At 47.6% G+C, this 26,764-nt stretch overlaps 1 protein-coding gene across 2 annotated transcripts; it reads left to right on the top strand.

The window, feature by feature from the left end:
* Positions 1–1,883: 1,883 nt before the first annotated feature.
* Positions 1,884–19,859, top strand: SMIM3 (small integral membrane protein 3). 2 transcript variants are annotated; one of them, XM_037044882.1, is made up of 2 exons: positions 1,884–2,175; positions 18,561–19,859. In XM_037044882.1, exon 2 carries the CDS (start codon positions 18,572–18,574, stop codon positions 18,752–18,754), a length of 183 nt encoding a protein of 60 aa, XP_036900777.1. In that variant the 5' UTR covers positions 1,884–2,175; positions 18,561–18,571; the 3' UTR covers positions 18,755–19,859. The 2 variants fall into 2 exon arrangements, with proteins under 2 accessions (XP_036900777.1, XP_036900776.1); XM_037044881.1 differs by lacking the exon at positions 1,884–2,175 and adding an exon at positions 12,480–13,306.
* Positions 19,860–26,764: the final 6,905 nt, after the last annotated feature.

Genomic DNA, 26,764 nt, shown 5'->3' with positions numbered 1-26,764 from the left:
CTTCAGACTGTGGTGGCCAGGAGGGAACACAAATGTGATTGTTAATGTTATGTGTCACCTTGGCTGGGCCACGGTACCCAGATACTTACTTGGTCAAACATCTTGGTGTCGTTGTGATGGTGTTTTTTAGATGAGACTGACATTTTAGTAAATAGACTTTGAATAAAGCACTTGCTCTCCATGTCAGTGGGCCTCATCCAGTCAGTTGAAGGCCTTTAGGAAAAAGACTGACCACCCCTGAGGAACAGGGGATTCTGCCAGCAGACAGCAGACAGCAGACAGCCTTTGGACTCAGCAGCAGCATCTCCTCTTCCCGGGCCTCCCGCCTGCTGGCCTGTTTTGCAGGTTTTGGAGTTGTCAGCCTCCACAATCACACAAGCCACTTCCTTGGTCAATCTGTCTCACTCTGGACCTCTCCTTATACACACACACACACACACACGTGCAGGTGGTTGTGTTTCTTCGGAGAACCATGACTGATACAGTAAGTTTTCAAGGCTACAACTGTCTTTAGGCACAACCTGAAAACGAGAATGAAAAGCCTTGGTTAACTTCTCATCTTCCTCTGAGCTTCCATTCATTCAACAAGTGGAGCATCTGTTCTGCCCCAAGTGCTGGTGACAGAAAGGCAAATGTTGTGATCAGCGTTCTGAACTTGAGGCCTTGATAAAAATCAGACCCTGCCCCAAATTGTTAGTGCAGAGCAGCTAGGATTTTAGGCTCCGTAATCAGACAGTCCTATTCTGGCTTTGACAATCGCCAGCTGGTGACCTTGGGAGATCATTCAACCTACCTGAGCCTCAGTTTAGTTCTTCCATCTATAAAAGCAGGCATTTGGATTAGATGACCCTTAATTTTCCCTTTGATTTTGGACACGCTCAAGGCCTGAGCGCCTGCTTTTCAGAAGAATAAGACTGAAGAACGCCTGACTACTGACTTAAAATTTGTGAGTGTAGAGATAGGACCTGCAGCCTGGTCACTGAGTGGATCACATGAGTGGGCAGGGGGTGACTGAGTTGGCTTTGTTCTGTGTGGCAGCTGGGCGGGGCCCGGTAGGCCATGACAGGCCTGTCTGAGGCTAAGCTCAAATAGGCAGGAGATCACCTTGCATTGGGCTATTTCACTGTTATCAGAAAATAAACAGGATGCTCAGAGGCATGTTACAACATACAACTAACCAGCTTCACGCTGGTGCTCTAAGTCAGTGGCTTTCAATGGGTGTGCTGCACGAATTTTTAAAACATGCAATACCTGACCATTTAGTCAGGGGCACTGACCTCTTTCCCCTTAGATTGTCAAATGAAAAAATGACAACAGCCAAGACAACAATAGCCATCATGTGTGAATGAATCAAAATTATACCTTTTTTGTCATAAATTGGCAACTATATATATTCATGTGGTGTGTGTGCGTGCTGCAGAATTTTAGTAATTAGGTTATGTGTGCCATGAGATGATAAAGTTGAAAATCGCTCTAAGTCAATCCTCACAACAGGGTTGGGAGACAGGTGTTCTTAGCCTCCCTGTACAGAGAAGGTCAGTCAGCAAGGTGAACGAAGTCTCTTGTTAAAGATCCTACTCAGTGCATTGCAAAGCAGGAACTCAGAGTCCAGCTCCTCCATCCAAACCCAGCTATGTAGAGTACAGCTGGAAAGGCTCTTGGGGGACACATTTTTGGTCTGCCCTCTTGGTTTATAATGCAGAGAGCGGAGCCCCCGCCCCCGCCCCATGGGCGAAGTGACTGTTCAGGGCCTTACCGGGAGCGTGTGACAAGGCTTCGAGGGGAACCCAAGACTTCTCCGTCTCTGCTCTCCCTTGCTGGCTCATTACTCACCCGCAGCCCGCGGGGAGCTGGGGGAGGAGCTGAGCGGGGCGGAGGCTGACGGCCCGGGCTTTCCGGGGGCGGTCCCTGGCCCCTGTGAATTCTTGAGCCAACGGGTTGGAGCGCCCAGTGCCCCGCCGCGCGTCCCAGCCGCTGCTGCGCACTCCTACTTCCCGGGGCTCAGAGGACCCGGGCACGTTCTAGGCTGAACATTCCAGGACTGGGGGCCGCTTCCCGCTCCGGGGACCTGGAGGAACACTCTAACCGTCCCTGTCCCAGGAACTTTCCGAAGACCTGGTGCGATACAGCTGCGGCGAGGGCCGTGCGTTCTAAACACAGCTGTGCGCGACCGCGGTGAGTGGGGCCATCGGGTGTCGTGCGGGGGTCCTCCAGTCTTTGTGCACCCCATTATCCTAGTGGGCAGCTCCCAACTCTCCTCTTTTATCCCCTCTTCTCCCTCACTCCCCGCCTCCCCCGCCGTTCATCACCTTTGCATTTCCCTTTTTTCCTTCCTGCAGCCTTTAACTTCCAGCTGCGGTCTATGGGTGCTCTTGGCCCCCGGGGAGCGGGGCGGGGCGGGAGGCTGGAGCTCAGATGGGTGAGCCCCAGCCTCAGGAGACAGGCTTCTGCCCGGTTGTCGGTCCTGATTGTGTCAAAGCTCGGCGGAGAAGGCACCAGAAGTTTGGACTCAGGGGTGGTGGCCTGCAGCCCTGGTCTGTCCCTGGTCTTTTTGCTGCCCTGTCTCCCAGCCTTGTTTCTCCATCTGTGAAGTGGAGAGAATAGCCTTTGCATACTGAAATCAGATGGGAAAGGGGCGTGCAAAGTATCTTGGAGAGAAGCCTTCCTCCCCGCCTCCCTTCTCTCCTCCTCTGTCTCTGTACTGGGGACTTGGTTGTTCCTGTCACTGGTTCCCTCGCTCCCTGTCCCTTCCAAAAATTCCTTGAGGGTAAGGACTAACCTTCTAGGTTCATCTCTGAGGCATTCTTAGCACTTGGCACGGGGCCTGGCAAATAGGTACTCAGTGCTGTTTATTGAGTGAAAGAATGAGAGACGGGACTAGACAAACCTGCACCACTGTCAGAGATTCTTATTTTGATTGAGTGGACAGCCTGGGCCCATGTCCCTGCCGCTCCACTTGTTTCTTCCTGCCCTCACCAGTCCTGTTGGGTCCTGGGGCTCCTGCATCCCTGGCTTTTTCTATAGTCTTCAAAGCTCTAGGCTGTCGCCGTGAAAGTTGCTCAGTCGTTCAAGTGTCTAAGATTCCTTGCACACATGCCGTGCTCTGTGCCACCGCTGTTGTGAGCCCGTGGTCCGGAGGGGTGTGGATGCCTGAGGGGTGGGGCGGGGGCAGAGGTGGAAAGAACAGTTCCCTCGGAGTTGGGAGGCTCTGTGAGTTATCCTGATGGGCGTTTCCATTTTCCGGACCTTGTCCTCCCATCTGTAGGATGAGGAAGTGGGGTTAAGTGACTGGTGTCTGTGGAGGAGCACCATGTACTCTCTGGGTTAGGCAGGCCACTCAGCGATCCTCTGACCACATTTGAGACAGCCCAGCTGAGTGAGATCAGGACATCACACACACACACACATCTGGACTAACAAGTGCTTCTCTGCTCTACCAGGATCTCCTGTTTTCAGCTGCCCCCAGGTTACGAATAGTGCCATGGAGGTCACACATCATGCCCCATCAAATCTTCCAAACAATGGCCTTTCAGGACATCAGGACTGTGGGCTCTATCGTGTAAAAGGTCTGCGGAATTCCCCCTTTCTGGCACAGCCTGAGCATCCGAGCTGTGTTGAGGTGTTTGAGACATAAAACAAACTAGAGACTCTGAGCAGTCTCATGTGGTAGGGTCACATTCTGAGCCCAGGGATGACAGACACGGGGGTAAAGAGGTCACCACAGCCTCAGATGTTTTCCCAGCCATGTTCTGATCCTTTTTTGTAAAAAGTGCACTTCTGTTTATTTTCTGTGGATTTAACATACAACGGAAATAGCTCCCAGGAAATGGGACTCTTTATCTGAATTGGTCTTATGCTGCCACTGTTAGTTGTGGTCTCAAAGAAACAAATGTATTTATGCTCACAGTTTCTAGGAGTCAGTGTTGCTGTTACCACACCCTGCAGACCCCCACCCTGATTGACTAGGTAAAAGGAACAATGTAAGCATTATTTGATGTATACTGAGTGCTATGAACCAGACATTATTCTAAGCAGTTTTGTATACTAACTTATTTAGTCTACATCAAATCTATGAGGTAGGGACCATCATTACACCCACTTTATAGATGAGGAAACTGAGGTCCAGAGAGAGAGTAAGTGACTCTCCCATGGTCACTCAGGAAGTAGGTGGCAGAGATGTGCTCTGAACCCAGGCACTGTGGGTCTAGGGACCATTTTTGAACTGCACTGGGATTGGGGGCCTCCGCGTTCTGATCTGGCTTCTCTCGATTACTCGATTACTCGCAAGGTGACCCAGGGGGAGTGAAATAAGAATGTGACAGCCACCGTGCCGATAAATTACTAGGGACCCTAGTACCCTGCCGACTCACTGAGGAGTCCGACAGTGAACATCAAGTGAGAATGATGTGTTTCTTCCAGGAGTTAGGTGGCCAGGAAGGGCAGCAGATCAGAGTTATAATCGCCTTATACGTTAGACAGCGGCAAACCAGACTCAGTATGAAATCATGTGCTTTAAGTTGTGTAGTTGTGTGTAAGTGGAGCTTCCTTATTTTATTTTTTAAATGTTTTATTGTATATTTTCCATTACCATTTATCCCCCTTATTACCCGCCTCCTCCGCCCCCCACGCAATCACCACACTGTTGTCCGTTGGCCGATTGGGCATGTGAATTGCTGGTGACCCACTATGTAGGGTCAGGGAAATGAAATGGAAGAGAGAGAAAGAAAGACAGAAAGAGAAGACAAAGTGTGTTTCAGTTGATGACACAGGCCTGGCACACTTGTCCCTACTCCCTCATCCCGTGCCCCGGGCGGGTGTTGACAGTCAGGACCTTGGGTATAACCTCCACGGGGCCAGGGAGTCCTTCTTAACTCACTGTCTGGGCAGCCCGCACCAGTTGACTGGGAAGCGTTTATCTTGTTCCCACAGACTTCCCACTTCATTCCCCGGGGGTAGGGGGTATAGTCAAGGAAGTACCAAACGACCAAACAGGCAACATTTCTTTCTAAGTGCCCTGGTGGCATCTTAGGAAACGCCTTGAGGCTTTTTAAAGATTAATCTTCTCTCCCCCTGACTCCTTTCTGTTTTTGTCTTAATGGTTTTCAACCGAAGACTGAAGACCATCCTGAATCTGGATCAGGGCTCCAGGGGAGGTGGGATGTCAGATCGGAGACAGCTTTTGAGAGCTGGCCAGACCCTTAGATACCCTTAGTCCATCCTTTCCAACTGACTGACAGGAAACTCACACCCAGTTTGAAAGAAAGAATTATTTAGAATCACCCAGTGTATTGGTTTTCTAACGCTATCACATGTTACCACAAATTTAATGGCTTAAGAAAATCAAATGTATTACTGCATTACAGTTCTCTGAGTCAGACGTCTCTCTAGAGTAAATCAAGGCACCAGGAGGCTGTGTTTCTCTCTGGAGTCTTTCAGGGAGAATTGGTTCGCTACTTCTCTGAGTCGTTGGCAGACTCCAGTTCCCATGGTTGTAGGACCAAGGGCACTGTTCTTTCGCTGGCTGTCAGCTGAGGGCCGTTCCCTGCTTCTTGATGCCACTGCATTCCTTGGCTCATAGCCGCCCTCCACTGCCATCCGAGCAAGTAGCGGAGAGTCGTGTCCTTCTGACTCCTCTGCCTGCCTCTTCACTGTCCAGGACTCATGGTTCGACTCCATCTGGAATAATCCAAGATCATCTCCCCATCTCAATGTCCTTAACTTGAATCACATCCGCAAAGTCTCTTTGCCTCTGTTCTCATGACCCCGCCCTCTGAGCCGTGTCTTTTTTCTACAGTCAGGGTTCTGGGGGCCAAGACATGGACACCTTTGAGGGGTCATTAATCCACCTACTGTGCACAGCAAGGTAGGGGTTAACGCCACTCTGATGCCCTTGCAGCTGTCACTGGGCCCCCCTGACAGCCCACCCTGTGGACAGCCGCCTTTGTCAGGCCAGCATGCAGCAGGCACTTAGTCACTGGCAAATCACACTGATGGAGGTAGAGGTTTAAGCAGGGTGCCGTGGATCTGGCCTGGGTTTCTCCTCTGCTGGCTCCCTGTTGGTTTCTGGGACTCTGTGATTGGCTGGGTCAGATGGTACGTGCAGTCTTCAACAGCTCTGGCTGCTTTCTGATCTCTGAAATATCCTGGTGTTTTTCCATGTTCCAGCCACAGAGGAGCAGATAGAAACTCAGACAGAGAACAAATCTTTAGAGAATTTTGGAGGAGATAAGCCAACTGGGGTAAAACAAGAACAGAATGCTCCTCAGAGAGATGTTGGCTCATCGAAGAAATGCCTCTGATTTGATTCAGTTCACAATTTTGACAGTTGTGTGTCCTGCCCATTTCATCGGAACAGAAGTTCCTGGTGAAATGGACTCTGTGCTGGGCTGGTAAATGCTTGAGGCTCACTGTTATATAATGGGTGGGGAACTATTTTCAAGAATAAATGTGAACTGTGATGGCCTTTTCACCCTGAACTTGGCATGGGAAATCCCGTTTCCTTTTATCAACCTCCCTGTCATCTTCTAGGAATACAGAAAGAAAGGGTGATACCCCGGACAGCCACTCCCACACCCCTATACCCCTCAATAACCAGCTCCTGAGCACGGGGAGTCAAAACTCAAACCTCAGCCCACCAGCCCACGCAAAACAGCAAGCGCAGATCCTAGAGGATGTTATTCTGAAAGTCCAGTCCTTTCTGCCTGGCACATATGGGGTGGGCTGGGATGAAAGAGGTCCTCGTAAGCCTTCCTGGATGTACAGAGAGCCCAGAAAATGAGCAAATCAGCAATGCCATTTTGCTTAATAGATAGGGTTCTGACTTTTAGGGTTGTTGGATTTTCTGTGGGACTGAGGATCCTTTCTGGACCTCCACCACTGAAGTTCCAGAAGCTGAGCTCAAATCTGGAGTTCCCTAGTCTGCCCATATTCTTTCCTTCACTGGTCTCAAATTTATAGGCACTTGCCGTGTGCCAGGACCTGTGACAGGTGCTGAGGGTACAGCAGTGAAGAAGAGCAAGGCTTCTGTTCTCCTTAGGCTTGCATTTGAGCAGGCAAGAAGAGATGGCCAATAAAAACAAGCAAACAAACAAGCTAATTTTATTTATTTTTAAAAAGATTTTACTTATTTATTTTTAGAGAGAGGGAAAGGGAGGGAGAATGAGAAAGAGAGAAACATCGATGTACAAGAAAAACATCAAGTGATTGCCTCTCGCACTCCCCCAACCCAGGACCTGGCCCACAACCTAGGTATGTGCCTTGACTGGGATTTGAACCCATGACCTTCCAGTTTGCAGGCTGGTGCTCAACCCACTGAGCCACACCATCGAGGGCAACAAGCTAATTGTTGAAAAGCTAGATTGTGAAAAGTAGATGAAGAAGATAAAACAAGGTCTAAGATAGAGAATGGCTGGTTGGTGAGGGTAGGTCTGAAAGTTTTCCGAAGAGGTGACATTCAAATTGAGATCATGGACATTGAGACACTGGATGTTGAAAAAGAAGATCTGGGGGAAAGAGCATTCTAAGAAGAGGGAACAGTAAGAACAAAGGTCTCAAAGTGGGACCAGCACTTGGGGCACAGGTCCTTAGTTACCCAGCTCTTAGGTGGCCAGTGGGCCCCATTCTCGGTACTTGAGTGGTCCTCTCTGGTCTAAATGCTCCCTTCTCTGACAGTCTCACCAGTTCCTGAGGATAGAGCTTTACAGGGCCCTATAAGCTGTGTGAGGCTGGTCAACTCCCAAGTCTGCTGTCCCAGGAACCACCAGCCTCGTTGTTCACACTCTGCAAGATGCCTGAAGAGAGGCCCCCAGCATCGGTGACTCAGAGCCGGTTCCAGCTGCCTCGTCTCTGGCCCCTGTGTCTAGTGGGAATGAAGCAGCCACGAGCTCTGGCAGTGACACCTGCGGGAAGCCACCTGCCTCTGTCTGCCTTTTCTCCCACTTTGGAATAGTTAAGCTTGCCTGCCAGCAGGAAGTCATTTCTTTTATTGCCTTCTTCCTCAGTGAACTGCTGGGCGATAAAACCGGTTGGATAACCACTGGCAATATCTCGGAAGTGAACTGTTAAGCAGCAGTTCCGATGTGGAGGGTGGGCATTTCTGGTGGAAGGTCAAAGCTAGTACAGATGATCAAAGGCAATTTGTTTATGGAACTGTCACTGTGGTTTCCTAGGTCAGAGTCAGAGTGGTCACCGCACCCAAACTAAGAGTGGGGCCTCTGAGCTCTTTGAATTTAGCAGCTGTGCTGAGCTGAACATATGAAGCCCTTACCGTGTACCAGGCATTGTCCTGTGTGCTTTGTGTGCATTAGGTTGTTCAGCTTCCCTGGTGTCCCAATGAAGTAGTTACCGTCATTTGTTATTATTCCCATTTTACAAGCGAAACTGAGGCTGAAAGATGTAAGCCTCTTGCCAACGCCACAGGACTACATATGCTCCCAACACACTGTGTAGCTCATCACCTCGGGGCTTTGTTGGTGTTGTCTGCTCGGCTTATCCTGCCTTTCCTCTTATTTCTCCCTTTTGAACTCCCACTTATCTTCAAAGTCCAAATCCAAAGGCCCCCTTCTTTGTAAAGCTCTCTGTTTCACGTGGACGAAAACAAAGGAGTGAGGATTCGTATTTTTCGAGCATCGGTCATTTTGCAGGACGGTATATGTTTGCCCCACCTCATCCACACAATAGGACGACGCATCGCAGTGCATTCCTCGTCCCCGTGTTACAGATCAGAAGACTGAGGTTTGGAGATTTAAAACAACTTGTCCACGGTCACACCTCCAATGAGGGTGGAAAGGGTTCCAATGAAGATCCTCTTACCCGCGGAGCTCATGCTGTCTCTACCTCTTTCCTCTTCTTCAGTAGCATGTGCTTTGTACCTTCGGCGTAGCACTGCTTTGCCTTGTATCACCATTAGCGCTTGTGATTAATGTGTTTTTTCCTCCATAGGAAAGTGAACTCCTTAAGGACAAGCACTGTTTTATCTCTCTGTGTCTCTACACCACTCCTCGGTCCCCAGTGTTATCACAGGGCCATGAATGTTTCTGAATGCGATTGAATTGCTGCTCTACCACTCTCATACCTGGACTGGAGGGATAGGTCAGGGAAATCAAACATGCAGTTAGTTGATTAAAAAATCGTTAATATTGATTAATCATCTATCATCTTTGTTGATAAAGACATGGTCCAAGTTGGGGATGCTAGCAAACTAGCTGTAGGAGGGGAGAATATTTGCTCAGGCCATTAAGTCCCTGAGTAAGGCCAAGAATTACTAATCACAGAACAAACAATTGTAGAGCGCTTACTGTGTGTCGGAACAGTGCTCAGTGCTATGTGTGATTTTCCTGAGCCCTATGGGGCAGATACCATTATTGTCCCACTTTTGTTTTTGTTTGCAGCTGAGGAAATGAAAGCGTTAGCAAGTTTAAGTAAGTTGTTCAAGGTTAGTCAGCTAGAAAGTAGTGGAACCAGATTCAAATCCAAGCCACCTGGCCTCCAAGCCTGCACTTTTAACACTACTCTGCAGTATGAGTGTAAAGAAAAGACCTCCCTGGCATTTTCCAGGATTTCCTCCACCAAGAAGGGCGTCCACCGCCTTCCCAGAGCACAGGAGCTCGGGGATTTGTGGGTTCAGGGTTGTTTGTTCAGCACCTATACCACTGAGGGCAGAGGGAAGGCATTAGGTGAGGGGAAGCGAGCCGGGCTGAGAGAAGTCAGTGCCGGGGCAGAGCAGAGCCCAGACAGTCACCCCTTCCTCTCCCGGTCCTCCATCCCGCATGCGTGAGGGTGTTTCCCATTTTGGTGGACTCTCCCACTGCAGGTGGGATACCAGTGTCTCTTCTCTGATGTTCTCACTCAGTGTCAGGAATAAATAAGTTACGAGCCTTATTCATTACCTTCTTCACTAGATGTAATTGCATTTGGGCCTAGAGTCAAGGAGATGGAGTGCAATTTGGACAGGCATTTCTTTGTTTTTATGTTTGGGTGTGGGTGTGTGCCTGTGAGGGTGTTTACCTGGTGAAGTTGCTTAGGGCTCTGGGCCTCAAGGTTGTCTGTAACCTTTTATGAGTAAAGAGGTCTAATTAAGAAGCCTGGCTGGCTCTCACTGTTCACGTCAGTTTATTCTCCACCACCGCCTTCTCCAGCCTGACCGCCCACTTTCTTCTCTCACCTCCCTTCTCGAACAAGGCACTGAGGGAATTGAGCACCGAGCACCGGGAGGCCTGAGCGCTCCTCTCTGTTCTGCCACTAACTTGCTTTGTGCCCTTGGGCAAGTCACTGCCTTCAATCTATAAAATGGGAGGTAGGTTTAAACCAGAGAGCGTCTATCTGGGTAGAATACCATTCATTTGTAAAAGTCTCATCGGCACAGAACGAACCCAGTGAGATATCTTCCTCTGCACAGAACAAACCTGGTATTGTAATACTAGTTTTCTATTCCCACAGATGTAGTGGCTTAAAATGTACATTCATGATGTCATAGTTTCTGTTATTTTTATTATTATATTTTCTTCTAGAATTTCTATTTGGTTCTTTAAAAAATATCTGACCCTGGCCAGGTGGTTCAGTTGGTTGAAGCATCATTCCTTAAACCAAAAAGTTGCGGGTTTGATTCCCCATCAGGGCACATATAAGAATCGACCAATGAATGCATCAATAAGTGGAACAACAGATCAATGCCTCTCTCTCTCAAATAAAAAATATATCCTCAGGTGAGGATGAAAATAAATGAATGAATGAGTGAATGAATCTGTTGTGTTTTTTCTTGTAGTTTCCAGTTGTCTGTCAAAATTCTCAATCTTGGATTTTTTCTTCTTGAACACAGTGGGTGAGGTCACCTAAAGTCTGACAATTCCAATATCTGGAGCTCTGCAGATCTTTTTCATTGTTTCTGAGGGTTCTGTCCTTGTCATCTCACTTTTTTCTATTCCTGCATATTTTCCATTGTGTATTGAATATCCTGTGTGAATTAACAAGTCTGAAGCCCATTGTGATGTCATCTCCTCTAGAGAGGGCAGAGCTTCACTTCTGCCAGGTGCCCGGAAGTCCGGATAAACCTTAATTCAACCTCAGGGACTCGGATGATGCAAAGCTGCTTGTTTCTCAGGGATTGGTATACCTCTAGTTCACTCTTCAAATTAAAAGTGCTCAGTGAAGTCCAACCTCAAAGTGCAAGGATTTTATTCCCTCTCTCTTGGCAGACTTGAACTCCAGAGTCCGTCAGAAACACTGCTTAGTCCCTCTCCATCCTCCGCGTCAGAGGAGGAGGATGGAGATGCTGCTTCAGAGGCCAGGCTCCCTGCCCTGGGTGTCTGTCCTCTCCCAGATCTTAGCCTGGTACTTCCTCATTATTTTGTTATTTCTTAGTGCCTTCAAGCATATTCTTTTTTGGTCCAGTTTCTCTAGTTGTCCACAGTAAGAGTGTTGATCAAAATGGTCTAGGTTGGCATTATTGGAAATAAAAGCCCTAATCTTGGTAGGTTGCCTCTCTCTTCTTACTTCTCTAAATCTAGAATGGCCTTTGAGCAAAAGCGGTAAGAGTCTGGCCTGGACTTAGAAGAGGCTGTGGGTCTGCCACGCTGCACGCTCACACTCCAGGGTCTCCGTGGATGCTCTGTAGGTGGCGGGGAGGACAGGGTCAGGAGACCTGCGGTCGGATCCCACCTGCTTAGCTTTGTGATCGTAGCCGGTGAGCCTCCCTCTGCTCTAGTCACCACATCTGAGAGCAGCGCGTCCCACACAGGAGTGCTGTGCAGCTCGAATAAGTTAATGCACAGGATGAGGACTGGCACGGTACTGAGCACCTGGCGCTTGTTGAAGAAATGCTGGCTTGTGTGATTCTGTGTTTGGGGAAAAAGGGGAGAGGGGAGCTTAACTTCTCTGCACTCTGGAAAGTGAAAGAGCTACGTCTTCTGAGTAAGTCATGGTGATTCCTAGAAGAGTTTCTGGTGTGTAGCAAGTACTTGATGAATGAATGAGTGAGTGGATGAGTGGATGAGTGAATGAACGAACAAGTATCCTGGACAGAGTTACTTTTTCTGACAGTGCCCAAGCAAAAGCAATACTACTGCGTCCAGGGGTAAAAGTCACTGCTGGGGAGTAAACCTCGTAGTTAGAAGCTGGACAGACAGTGCAGACTAGTCACTTTGAATTCAGTCATGCTAAAATTCAGACTTGTAGGAAGTTTTAATTTATGAATTGAAAATAATTTCTATGTTTTGTCAGAACTAGAAAATTTGCCTATGGTGGAATTGGCTGGAACAATGACTGTCATTTTGTTGCAAGAGGACTTTTAGTTGCTAAGAAAAATGGTCTCAGAATAAAACCTGATGTTTCCTCAAGCCGGCAGCAAGCGCCCCTGCCCCGCCCTTCCTTCCTATGTTGGACCAAGTACTTGATGGATGGGATGGATTTTCCACCTTTGGAGAAGGCACAATGTCTTCTTCCTTTGTACCCTTACACTTAGTTTCGTTAATGGACACAAAACCAGCCATTTGGGGATTATCCACTTTCCCACTGAATTGCCTGTTTTGCTTCAACTCAGGGCTTGTGGGGCAGGGACCCCATGGTGCCAGTGGTAGACGACACCAGTGGCTTCCTTGCTTGTCAACTCAGGGAGGTGTTAACGCAGTTTCTTAGACAAACTTACATTGAACACACGTCAAGGCTTATTGCTCATTAATGAGGCCAACAGATAAAGTTCGCCGACTTAAAATGCCGGGGTTTAGGGCTGACTGCTGTTTTCCCTCCCAGTCGCAGAAACGCCGTATTTTATTTATCAGCGACAAGGTGAAGTTTGTGGCGTGAATGGTTTGGGCCATTTTCTGACATGACCCATTATATTCAGGTATAACAAGTAATATATCTGCAAAGCCACTGATAAGCGGATTGACTTTTGGTTATTAATTAAGTGTGCCAAGGCACAAGGTTTTATGCACTCGCAGGGAACCAGCCCACCCGGACGCCAAACAGAGGTCAAACAGAAGTCAGCTGGCAGCAGCTTGGAGTCCTGCTTTTTCTCAAGCAAATTTTTTCCAGCATGCCATTAAAGAGGCTGAACATAATGGGTTGTGGAGCTCTAATTTAGGGGATAAAGTTCTTCTTTCACAGTGGCAGGAGGTGGAAGTGACTGGAATCCCTATTACAAGGGACGAATCAGCCTGCTAGAGGACAAGGCTGAGGACTGGGAAGGTTAAAAGGGAGATGGAGCTCCCGGGTGCCCTCTGTGCCCTCTGTCGCCTGGCCACTCGGAAGGCCAGCCTGAGAGCCCTGGAGCTAGGGGTCCAGGGGACGCTAAACAGCTGGGCTGCACCAGGTGAACATTTTTGTGCTGTGGTTGATTGAGTATGACTTTTAGTTTGAATTGTTTATGTGAAGGGGATGAGCACCCTAATCCCTAGTGCTTGGGGCCTCTAAGGATATTGGTCGGCCTGGTCGAGTGAGTAGAGCCCCCGCCCCCTCCCTAGACCCCTCCCCCGCACTCCAGAGTGGCTTTGCTTCTGTCTGTTTTTTGTGATGGAGGTTTGAAACAATTTTATGTGCAAAAGAGTAATATTGGTACAGTCAAAAATATACTTTACAGAAAAAAGTTTCATTTATTCATCTCCTTGTTCTGTTTTCTTTTAGGTAGGGGCAGTAACTTGATCAGATTTATGTCTTCGAATGATTATTCTGGAAGGGGCGGGGTTGGGGGGTGTCATTGTTCTGTGAGTGGTTGTGGATGAGTCCCGAAGCCCAAGTTCCTGTAAATGGTAGGTTTTGCTGACGAAAAGCAGCCAGGGAGATTGTGTGTTCCTGGCACTTGTAGTCACAGAGACTCACGTTAATGGGCTTACCAGAAAGGGCTTTTGTAGGGTTCCTGTGGCCCAAAGCAAGCTAGCGGTTGATGTAATCAGGACACCACAAAAAATAAATTCTCCCGCCCCCGTACCTCCGTAGCAGTGTTCGTGAGTCTCCTATGACTCATGCTTTCATGCCTTTGAACTTGGAGAAAGTGACCATGTTTCCAGGGCTGAAGCAGGGCCAGCCTGTGCATCTGCTTCCTCTACAGCCCCTAGCCTGATACTCCAGTGGCCTTGGGGAGTCTTTCCAGAGGCTTCTCCTTCATCCCAGACTTGCCCAGGTCTGACCAGACTGGCAACGGAGCACCTAGGAATCAATTCTCAAATCATAGTGCTAGACAGGGTTGTAGAGGCCTTAGAGATAGTTGAATACAGGGGTCCCCAAACCTGGCCGCACATTCAGATCACCTGGAAGATGGGGGGGAAAGCCCTTTCCATCTCCTCTTGAGTCTAATTCACTCTCCTGTCTGAACAGGACCCGGAAATCAGTGGATTTTTTTATACTGTCCAAAGGTGGTTCTCAGCATGCTTGCGGCATAGCATTTGGTGACCACTGACCTAGCCTCATAGTTGAACCTTATTTGACTTAAAAATTATATATCTAAAACAACTATGGGAATCTACACAATGGAATTCTACTCGGGCATAAAAAAATGAAAATTTTACCTTTTGTGATAGTGTGGATGGACCTGGAGAACATTATGCTAAGTGAAATAAACCAGTCAGAGAAAGACCAGATTTTACTCACATATGAGTAGAATCTAATGAATAAACTGAACTAACAAGCAAAACAGAGACCGACTCGTAGATGGAGAACAGATGACAGCTAGTTGGGGGATGGTAGGGTAGGGGGTGGAGGGATTGAGCAAAAAAGGAAAAAAGATTCATGGACATGGACCACAGTGTGGTGATTGCTGGGGAGAGGGGGACAGAAGGGGACTAAATGGTAATGGAGAAAAATATACTAAAGATTGAATTAAAAATTATGTATGTATGTATTTACTCTTTTTAAAACAGAATTATAAAGATCCCCCTCCCCAAATACCATTTTCCCTTCAATCCAGTTGATATAAAAAAAGAAAAGTAAAGAAGACATTCAGATGGCCAGTGGGTATATAAAATAAAGGTGTTCAACATCACTGATCAGGGAAATGCAAGTCAAAGCCACAGTGAGGCGGCGCCTCACACCTGTTAGAATGGCGACCACCAAGAAGAAATAAGTGCTTGTTGTATGCCAGGTGAGAACACAGAGAAAAGGAACTTCTGCGCACTCTTGGGGATGTAAATTGGTGCAGCCACAATACAGAAGAGTGTGAAGCTTCCTCAAATACTAAAAATAGAATTGCTGTATCACCCAGCAATTCTACTTTTAGGTATTTACTTGAAGAAAATGCACACACCGATTTGAAAGGACATACACACCCCCATGTTCACTGCAGCATTAATTCGCAACAGCCAAGATGTGCAAACAACCCGAGTGGCCATCAGTGGGTGAATGGGTCAAGAAAACATGGTTTAGAAGTAGTGGGATATTATTCAGCCATAAATAACGAAATCTTGCCATTTGCTGCAATGTGGGTGTACCTGTAGGATGGTCCATTATGCTAAGTGAAATTAGGCATTATGCTAAGTGAAATTAGGCAGAGAAAGAGAAATACCATATCATCTCACTTATAAGTGGAATATGACACAAAACAGAACAAAACAAAACAAACCCCCAAACTCACGGATCCGGAGCTCAGACTGGTGGTTACCGGAGGCAGGTGGTAGGGGGTGGGCAAAATGGGTGAGAAGCGTCAGAAGGTACAAACTTCCAGTTCAAAAATACGTGAGTCACGGGATGTGAGGGGCTGCCTGGTGACTGCAGTTCAGAGTATTGTAGTGCATATCCGAAAGTTGCTAAGAGAGTAGATCTGAAAATTTCTCCCCACAAAAAAAAAAAAAATACGTGTAACTATGGGCAGTGATGTTACCTAGACTCACTGTGGTGATCATGTTGCAGTATATACAAATTCCAAATCATTACACCATACACTTGAAGGTAACATGTTACAAGTCAAATTATAACTCAAAACAAGAAAGAAAATGGGGTTGCCTCCTTGACAACATCAGATTCTTAGGGCCCAGACTCCTCATCTGCGCTGCTCCCAGTGAAGAGGAAACCGTGCCCGTCCCCGTGCATCTGTGAGCAGGATAAGCCGGTAGCAGATGTTCTGTAGACGCCAATGAAAACAACAGAAGCAGTGCATTCCCATATGTGAGCAGGAGCTAGAGGAGAAATATGTGTTCATGTTTAGAAAATTCAAACACTATAAAGACATGGAGAATGAAAAGCAAAAACTCCCACACCTAGTCTAACACTCCAAAGGTCATCGCTCTTAACACTGTTTTGGGAGTCCGCCCATAAAAGATATTTCATTTTTGTGCCGTCACCTGTCTATCTACTGGATTCTACAAAACCCGAACCCATGGAATTATCCTATCCATATTATCCTGCACTTTCCTTTTTTCCACTTACAGTATTTTGGAGCTCACCACAGATCACCATTCTTTTGGATAACTATTAAATATGTTAATATTTGTAATGCACTAGAGCAATGGTTGGTGTGTAACAAGCATTACATATTTGTTAAATGAATGAATGGAAATTGCTATATGGCATTCCATTATCTGAATATACCTTACTTTTACTGTTTATGGGCATTTCTGTTATGTCGGCTGCTGTAACAGACAATGCAGAAATGAACATCCTTGTATGTACACCTTGGGGACTCTACGCTGGTAATCAGCACCAAAGTTCCGTAATCAGTGTGCAAATCAGTCCGTCGGTATGGTAATCAGTACCTTCCCTAGAGTGGCAACAGTGAGCGTGGAGCCAAAGGGGGTAGAAAGAAAAAGACACAGGGAAAAGCAGGAAATAGGACTAGAATTGGGAATTTTGCTTAGGCCTAGAATCACAGGATTAAAGATCTTTAGCTGTAGGAGGAACCGGAGGAGGCTGTTTGTTCCAGGCTCTGGGCAAGGACTGCAGAGCCCTGGGGAGCCACAGGGAACTCACTGGAAAAGTGAGTGTGGGGGCTGCAAGATGATTAACATTTAAAAAATACTTTTTATTGATTTTTAGAGAGAGAGGGAGTGATCAATGTAAGAGAGAAACACTGATCGGTTGCTCCCCATGTGCACCCTGACTGGGGATTGAACCCACAACCTAGGTCTGTGCCCTGACTGGGAATTGAACCCCCAACCCTTTGGTGTATGGGATGACACTCCAACCAACTGGGCCACACTGGCCAGAGCAAGGCCTTTGACATCTCTGACAGGAACAGTGATGTTTGACGTCTCTCAGACACTGCGTAAACCACAGGCTAAGGACAGTTTGCAGGTTAACCCTGACCTCGCTACATTCCTTGTGACGATGGCAAGCTTTGTGGAGCTGGGGCTTCGGTGGTGGCCACAATGCTGCAAGTACTGCATGCCACACCTGTGGCACAGTAAGGAAGTGCCCATTGTCCGATCTGACTCCAAAGTTTCAAAAGTTGTACAGCGCCGTCGGTGCACACACCACATTTGTCAGCGACCAGTTAAGAATGAAAAACGTATTTTTCTCTTTTAATTTGCGTCTATTATATTTTTCAGACAGCTACTAATGAGGACACAAACACTTACTAAGTTGTTTCAATCAACTATGGAATAAATGGAATTGCTAGGTATTTCTTTTGGCCTGCTGTGCTGTTAAGAAATTACTAGAACACTATGGGCACTGTGCATGGAGGGAGTTTGGGAACAACTGACTTACATATTTTATCCATCAGGACTCTTTTAGCTGCAAGTGAGAGAAACCAGACTGGCCCTGCTTAAGCAAAGTCAGAAACTATCGGCTTATCATCTGGGATGTCCTGGTTTGCTGAGGGCATCAGGTTGGGCTGGGTCCAAGTGCCCAAATGAAGTAACGAGGCTCCCATTCTCTTTGACCTCTGGGACAGGCTCTCCACATGTGGGCCAGAGAGCCCCTCACCGTCAGTTCTGGACTCTCACCCTTCCAGCAGAAAGAGGCATCTTTCCCTATGGTTTGTGCAGAGAAGCCGTGGGGGGACTTTGGTCCATCTAGCTGGGGTTGCTCACCTGTCCCTGAACTGAGGCCATGGAGATTTGTCATGGGCAAACCTAAGTGACATATCCATCCCTGCGCTCAGGAGAATGCCCTGAGACACGGAGTAGGTAGGTTCTTCATAGAAAAGAAGGGGTTCCGTTACCAGGAGAATCGAAGGGATACGGGACTGGAAGCAACGAGTCTCCCCTTTTATAGGAAAGGCAATAGATGGTAATACGGTAGTTTAATAGTCCAACATGGAGGCTCTGGAGTCCCACCCACCTAGCTTCACCTCCTTGAGCAAATTAACTACATCTACATCTTTTCAGGCTTTAGAGTCCTCATCTCTGAAATGGGAATAACTGAAGATAAAGACCAAGAAATAAAAGTTCCCAACAATAGTCCTTACCTCTAGGTTGGTGGTTGAAGTGAGTTAGTACAGTTGAGGGCCTAGCATCGCGCCTGCCACTTAGGAATCCTCAGTAAGTGAGGCCACTGTTGTTATTGATCAAGCATCCTTAAAGATCACACAGCCGGTGAGTGGCCCGGGCTTCCGACTCCTGGAGCAGGTTTCCCCACAACGAGGGAGGCAGGGAGAGGGTGCGGCACAGTGATTTCCTCTTTCCTGTCTGTTGCAGAGCGAAACAGCATGGACGCCGCCAGCCAGGTCCCTGCGGAAGTCGAGCTCCCCAAGCACATCCTGGACATCTGGGTCATTGTCCTCATCATCCTGGCCACCATTGTCATCATGACATCCTTGCTGCTGTGCCCAGCCACTGCAGTCATCATCTATCGCATGCGGGCTCATCCTGTCCTCAATGGGGCCGCCTGAAGTCTTCCCAAGAGGGGCAGGGGAGGGATGAGAGCAGCGTCCCCTCCCCTGGACTCTTCCCTTCTCAGAACAGCAGCAGGAGAGAGTCTGGAGTATAGATTCTGGAGCTTGATATGTGAGGGGAGGCCCAAGTTCCGTTTTGGTTCTGCCACTGGCCAGCTGCGTGAGTTCCGCCAGGGGAATATATTCCATGAGTTCCAAGTCCCTCATCTTCTAGATGGGGATTGTGGCCCCTGCCCTTCCTACCTCAGAGGGTCGTGAGAACCCAGGACCTGGGGGAGGTTCCAGCTGTCTGGGAGCAGACACACGGATGGTACTGCTGAGTGCCGAGAAGCTCTGAAGGAACAAAGAACCTGACTGCTGCTGCTGGCCTTCAAGGTGGCAAGGGAGACGCTGGGGGCAGAGCGGCCTTCTTCGGTGCCCACCCTGTCCTCACCCCAAGGGGCCATCAGCACACTGGCTCAAAGTTGTTTCCTTTGAGGTGCCATTCCCTCGAGTTTTCTAATTTGGGGGGAAATTGATCGTGCAGGGGAGGAGATGCGTGGAACTTTCCAGGACCTTCTCTGTGCCAGTCTGCCCCTGTGCCGTCTGGAGGAGGGAGCTGGGGCAACTCTGTCACTCTGCTCTGGACTCACGTAGCTTTGACACTCTAGCAATGTTGGAAAACGCTGAGTGGCTGAGCTCCCCAGCCAGCTTTCAGGGTCTCCAGCCCCCTCCGCCTGTGTGCCCCACACCAGGGAGCTCTGTCCCTCTGCCCCAGCTCCTGCCGTGGTTCACTCCATGGCGTCGCGTGTACCCCCTTCACTCCCTCCCACCAGCACTGCAGCCAATCCAAGGTACAGGCTTACAGTGTGAGAGATGTTCCCAGGACTTTTGAGACTAACCCAGACCAAAGGTTCTTTAGACGCTACGACTTACACTTATATAGAGAGATCTCTGGACCACTCGAGCTCTTTGACCTGAACCAGGAGCATCCTGGGGTCTATTCAATTATATAAGGAGGTAGTGCAGGTATCAGGACATCATAGTGTGTAAATGATGCTTTTGCTCAGACATGATCTCATCGGTGTACACAACCAATTAACAATAAAGTGCTGGAGCAAGCGTGTCTGAGGCCTTTCTTTACAGAGTACTTATCAAACGCAGGAACTCGGTCACAGGACTCCACTGAATTCACGGGTCTGAGAGACAGTTTGGATGTTGGANTCAAGCTCTTTGACCTGAACCAGGAGCATCCTGGGGTCTATTCAATTATATAAGGAGGTAGTGCAGGTATCAGGACATCATAGTGTGTAAATGATGCTTTTGCTCAGACATGATCTCATCGGTGTACACAACCAATTAACAATAAAGTGCTGGAGCAAGCGTGTCTGAGGCCTTTCTTTACAGAGTACTTATCAAACGCAGGAGCTCGGTCACAGGACTCCACTGAATTCACGGGTCTGAGAGACAGTTCGGATGTTGGAACAGAAGGAGAAAGATCAAGTCAACCTCCAGGGTTCTGGCTTCGGAAAGCGGGCGAATAGTCTGCAACCCACACAGACAAAGAAGGCGGGGAGAAGAATGGGTTGTGGAAGGAGAAATGAATTTAGTGCTGGACGTGTTGAGCTTGGGGTGCCTCAGGGAGACACTCAGGGTGCAGTTGGAAACCGGGTCTGTTTGGGAGGCGTCTCATGGCTGGAGGTATGTTTTGGGGGGGTCATCGCACATGGTAGCTATGGCGAAGAAGTGGACAGGATCACCCAGGCAGACTGAGAGGAGTGAGGTGTAAATGCGGAACTTGGAGTCCACTGAGTAGGAGTGAAAGGGGAAGAGAAGAAAGCACAGCAAGGAGACCGAGCAGGTCACGTGGTGAGAGGCAGTCTGAGAGGGGTGCGAGGAACGAGGGCAGAGCTTAGGAAGTGGACACGGTGGGACAGACAACTCTTTCCAGAAACAGGACTGTCCTGTGGGGGTAGGAGTTAGGAGGGGATATCGGGAAAAGAGGTCGAGGGTAGATATGAAACATAAACGCTGGGGCTGGCATAGTGGCATGTCCTGATGCACAGCAAACTCCTTGTTGTGCGTGGCAACTAACTCTAAGGGTCCAGACCCTTCATCCTGTTCATGGACACACCGGTGCAACAACACACAGGCCAGGCCCATTTTGGAGAAATCCTAAGGTCAGTTTTGAGGCTCCTGTACCCCATGTGAGTGCAAGCCCAGGTGTACTACAGCCGGTTGGCACACCTGTGGCACCCTCTTGCCTTAATCCCGCCCACAGCACACGATTAAAAGCCCCTCCCCAGGGAGGAGAGGAGAGGATGAGACTGTCTACCCCACGTCTGACTTGCTCAGGGGGCTGCCCGAGGGTCCGGTTTCTGTCTTGCCTGACTCTAAGCGCGGATGGGAAAGGACCCCAGGTGGGAGTCACTGAGAACTAAAGCAGCAGTTTCAACTAATACACACGCATGGCTAACAGTACATTTAATTTTAATTTAAGTAAGTTCTGAAGGCACTGATAATCGGTGCCAGTTTTCTACAAGTCAGCATGTTTGCCTTGGGGACGTGGGCAGTCACGGAGCCCAGTGTCCGGCTAACAGGATGGGTATCGGTAAAGAACTTCATTGTGTTACCGCTGTCTAGACAGTTTAACCTCGATTTCCTTCCACAAATGGAAACGAACATAAAGGCAGCAGAAGTACTCATGGACACCAGTCAGTTTAGACTTTCAGTCATATTTCTGGTGACACCAGTGGAGGCACCTGCCCTACATATTGAGAAGACAGGACGGTCTCTGGGAAAGAAGGTAATTTTCCTATATGGGTTTTTAAAAATATAATGCTTACAAGTAATTTCTATAGTGTGCATTTTAAAATTGACTTTTAGAAACAAAGAGAAACATCAATTTGTTGTTTCATCAATCTATACATTCATTGGTTGATTCCTGTATGTGCCCCGTTTGGGGATTGAACTCACAACCCCAGTACACAGGGAGGATGCACCAACCAGCTGAGCTACCTAACCGGGGCTACAGTGTACATTTCTGAGGCAGTTGTGAAACTGGTCTGTGGTTGTTGGTGTACTCTGTTGTTAAATTCAGAAAGAGCTTGTTAAAGTTTATTTATTTACTTTTGCCAATTCAAAGTATCTATTTGGAATTTAAATTTTTTATGAGACTGCAAAAAAAACCTTAAGTTCTGGAGGGGAGAGCAGACGCGCTCTGCATGGCACCAGAGAGCAGAGATGACCAGGGCCCCTGGGGTGCAGTTCCCTTAAAGAAGAACTTTCAGGTCTCTGGTTCCCTAACGTCTCCACGGGCAGCTTCCGTAGGCGGCGGTTCTAGAGGGTTGGGGTTAACCACAGTGCACGATGCTCTAAAGGTCAGGCGTGGGCAGGGGTGAGGAGTCAGACCTAGGGAAGCCCTGAGTCCCTTGCAGCTCTCAGCTTTGATTCCCGGTCTCTCAGAACACACTTTGATTTCCTAAATTCCTTCTGGAGTGACGATCTGGGACAGATGGTCTGGTGCTCCATTGACAAAAAAGAGCCACTCCGCCCTCTGGTGACCATTACAATTATTCTTTCTAAAAATTTTTAAATTTAAGCTTTATTATTTGTTCAGTTTCATTGACTTTATTGGGGTGGCACTGGTTCACAAAATTGTGCAGGTTTCGGGTGCACACTTCTACAACGTGTCATCTGTACACTGTATTGTGTGTTCTGCACTCCAAGTCAAGTCTCTGTGCAATTACTGTTTTTTATTTATTGGTTGTCAACTATTGGGGAAAAGCTCATTAAATCCATCAGTAATTAATAAAAATTAGTAGAAGTTTCCTTAACTTTTTAACATGTTTCCCCACCAGTGCATTTTCTTTGTATCACCCCCCCCCAAAAAAAAAAGACCTACTTTGTCCTACTTTTCCTTTTGGTAAGTAACAGATTTTTGCATCTGTATCCCTGCTTTGTTGTCTGATGATTTCTTGGCAATAAGTTCCTAAGAAAGGACCAAAGGTGACTGCTGAATTGTAAAGCTTTTGACATGCATTTTCCAATCGCCCTTCCAGAGAACAGAAAAAGGTGACATATTTCCACCTTGTTTTGTAAGGGCAGCATGACTTCGACGCCTAAACCTGAGGAGGACGTTAGAAGAAACGAGAATTATGGGGTACCATGTTATCAAGCTGCATCAGTTTCTTTCTCTCTCTCTCTCTCTCTATCCATCTATCTATTTAGTGGTATATTTCAACCACATTAAGTTTATTTTCATAATGCAAGGTTGATTAATGTGTAAAAATAAACTGTTGACCACCACCACACTGTGAGACACGGAGGAAAGGTACGTGACATTCTCAGTGGGTGCAGAAAATACAGTGGCGAAGGACGTGGGCGCCAGTGTTTATTTGGAAGATGATCCAGGGAAACACAAGAGAGGAAACTGGGAGAGTGAGACAAAGGCAGAAGAAAAGCTGGGGGAAAATGCATCGGTGAGGAACTGGACAAGCTCGCTAGGGACCCTCCATGATGGTGAGAAAAGTGCCCCAGAGTCACTCTGGCAGATGACAAGGGGCTGGGCCTTGTTTTTTTTGTAAATCCACTCACTGCCTGTGCGCTTCTGGGGGCTCCTCCTGGTAGCTGAGTGAGCTCCCCTGGTGCTGGGGAAAGCGCTGGGGAAAGCGCTCGGGCAGGCCAGAGACAGCCAGGCTCCTGCTGGGAAAAGCTGTGCGGGAAAATCTCTCCGGTGGTCACTGCTGACCAGATGGGCCCAGGAGATACGGGCAGGTGTCCACAGCGTCGCTACAGCATCCCAGAGAACAACTGACGAGAGGGAAAAGTCACCCACAAAAGGACAGTGACCTTTTTTAGAACCAACTGGTTTTTCTTTGTCAAAAATAAATACAAGTGTTGATCTAAATGATCAGGAAACTCTGATGCAGAAGGTGGTGGGGGTAGCAGATGCAGCTCCTGTTCTTTTTGGTCAGGGTAGCTATGGAAATGTAATGGCTGTAGAAATTATGCTTATGGTTAATAGTAGGTCAGATGAATATGGAGCATATTATATAAGCATTACTATGAAGTGTTTATTGCCAGCAATTTTTAAAAAACAAATTCTTGTGGCAACTTATTAAGTAGTTCTAATAATTGCTATCATTATCATCCCATTTTACAGTTAAGAAAATGAAGCTTACAGGGATTTAGAAACATGCCCAGGTTCACGGCCAATAAAAATGCTCCCATCAGCCCGACTCTACAGCAGAAGCTTTTCTCCGTAGAGCTATACTAAGACTTGATGTTTAAAACTTAGGTGTAACTACACAACAGATAAGTGAATAGAAAACATTAAGATGATAGAGCTAATTCAAAATAAACCATAGATAAATAACAAATTTGTACATTTACACCACCATACAGTTGTAAGCTGAGTGCAAACAGACTATTCTGATTAAATGATAAAGACTATTAGATTAGGTAAAATACCGAACTACACATTCCTTTCATGAAACACAACTTAAATATAAAGACAACGAAGGTGAAATGAAAGCTGGAAAAAAAGCATTGTAGAAAATCTACCAAAAGGGAAGCTGGGGTGGCTGTGCTAAATTGGTCAAAGTAGACTTTATTGAACAAACAAACAACCCCCCCCCAAACTAGACATAGGTAGGGATACACTTCAGTACTGTAAAAAGTGAAGTTCCCCAGGAGTATATAATAAATATTTCAGCCTCAATATCAGCCACCGATGAATAGTGGCCTGCCTCTGCTGTGTGACAATGCACGTGTGCTCATTTCTAAACAACTTTGTAAAGGAGACAAAGTGCACCCTGACCAGGAAAAGAGGCCTTCATGTCTAGAGGTGAAGGCGAGATGTTGCATCACGTGAGCTCGGTTCCCAGTTTATGTTCCATGACTCAGAGTTTCCACAGGGGCCGAGCGCATCTCCGATTCTAATCCACAGCAAGTAACAAGCCACCCTCACTGTCTGGAAACCTCTGCAGCAGGAATGGGCTCCTGCGGGCCCCATGGCGGGAGGATTCATTNCTGGCCCAGAACTTGGCCACAGCTATTTAACATATCTATAAAACCAGTTAAAGGTTATAGATATGTTAAATGACCATTCCAGAGGTTAGCTGCAAACCTGTTGCTATGCAAAACAGCTCTCAATGGCCCTGCTCCATTTGTCCCTTCCCCCAACTGACACCTTGGGGGGGGGGGTGAGGACATCTCAATATTTCCTCCAATATTCCTGTACACCTTGAGTTCTGGACACCATTCCAAATCTTTTCTGGGCCCCCCCTTGGCTGCACCCTGTATCACTAATTCAAAATAAACCATAGATAAATAACAAATTTGTACATCTACACCACCATACAGTTGTAAGCTGAGTGCAAACAGACTATTCTGATTAAATGATAAAGACTATTAGATTAGGTAAAATACATATTCCTTCCATGAAACATAACTTAAATATAAAGACAACGAAGGTTGAAATGAAAGCTGGAAAAAAAGCATTGTAGAAAATCTACCAAAAGGGAAGCTGGGGTGGCTGTGCTAAATTGGTCAAAGTAGACTTTTTTGAACAAACAAACAACCCCCCCCCCAAAACTAGACATAGGTAGGGATACACTTCAGTACTGTAAAAAGTGAAGTTCCCCAGGAGTATATAATAAATATTTCAGCCTCAATATCAGCCACCGATGAATAGTGGCCTGCCTCTGCTGTGTGACAATGCACGTGTGCTCATTTCTAAACCACTTTGTAAAGGAGACAAAGTGCACCCTGACCAGGAAAAGAGGCCTTCATGTCTAGAGGTGAAGGCGAGATGTTGCATCACGTGAGCTCGGTTCCCAGTTTATGTTCCATGACTCAGCGTTTCCACAGGGGCCGAGCGCATCTCCGATTCTAATCCACAGCAAGTAACAAGCCATCCTCACTGTCTGGAAACCCCTGCAGCAGGAATGGGCTCCTGCGGGCCCCATGGCGGGAGGATTCATTATCCTAACAGGGTGCCAGGATGACCAAGTTGGGGGAGGGGACTTTCAGCAGATGTTTCCTCGAGTCCTGGAATATCCTGACTTAAGGCAAAAGCAGTTTTGGAGAAGTTTTAGGAGATTCGAGCGTGTCCCTGTGGCTTGACTCAGGCAATGTCGCAGTCTGGGATGCGATTATGGATGAACCAGATAATGTTAAACATTGAAGACAGGGAGCGATGGCTGTCTGTTACCAAATACGATTGTTTAAAATCTTGAGCTGATAAGCCAACAGAACTTTACGAAGCAGCTCTCCACCGCTGGTCTGGCAGGGCAAACTGTAGTTGGGGCTGGTTGGAGTCCACCCGAAAGGCCCCGGCTTTGCTGAGCGATGCCGATGCCGTTTACTCTGGGGATCTGGCTCCTTGCACCGCCCCCTCCTGCCCTCCCAGCTCTCCCTTTCATGGTCCGTTTCCCTTTCCTCCTCCTTTCCCACTTGCATCTCTGTCCCTTCTTCACCTCTCTGTTCACCCACCTCTCTCTGCCACTAAGTTTGGGCCAATTTTTCAGGGGACCTGCAGAGAGGCCCGTGGAGGGAGGGCACAGCCAGGGTTTAGGTCTTGCTTCAACCAGCCTGTCCTGCTTCTCCCAGAGGCCTGAGTGGGAGGCCCTGAGAGCTCTGCCTCAGCGTGGTGGGCTCCAGCCCCAGCTCTGCCATTCACGGCTGGCTGACCATCTCCTCCAGGAGCCTCATTTCCCCGTGTACGGAACCATAAAAAATCTGGACCAGCCAAAGCAATCTTGAGAGAGAACAAAGCTGGAGGCATCATCCCTGATTTCAAACTATATTATGAACCATATTACTATACCATCAAAACAGTACAGTATTGGCATAAAAACAGCACACAGATCAATGTGACAGAGTAGAGAGCCCCCAAATAAAAACAAAACTGAACCACTATCTTACACCACACACAAAAATGAGTTCAAAATGGATTAAAGAGTTGAATGTTAGACCAGAAACCATAAAACTCCTAGAAGAAAACATAGGTGGTGAGTTCCTTGA

Source organism: Sturnira hondurensis, unplaced genomic scaffold, assembly GCF_014824575.4.
Source record: "Sturnira hondurensis isolate 20B ecotype Veracruz unplaced genomic scaffold, ASM1482457v3 Scaffold0004152, whole genome shotgun sequence".
In the NCBI taxonomy this organism is placed as follows: domain Eukaryota; kingdom Metazoa; phylum Chordata; class Mammalia; order Chiroptera; family Phyllostomidae; genus Sturnira; species Sturnira hondurensis.
The sequence above is the reverse complement of the archived record's forward strand: the minus strand, read 5'-3'. Positions and strand labels throughout refer to the sequence as shown.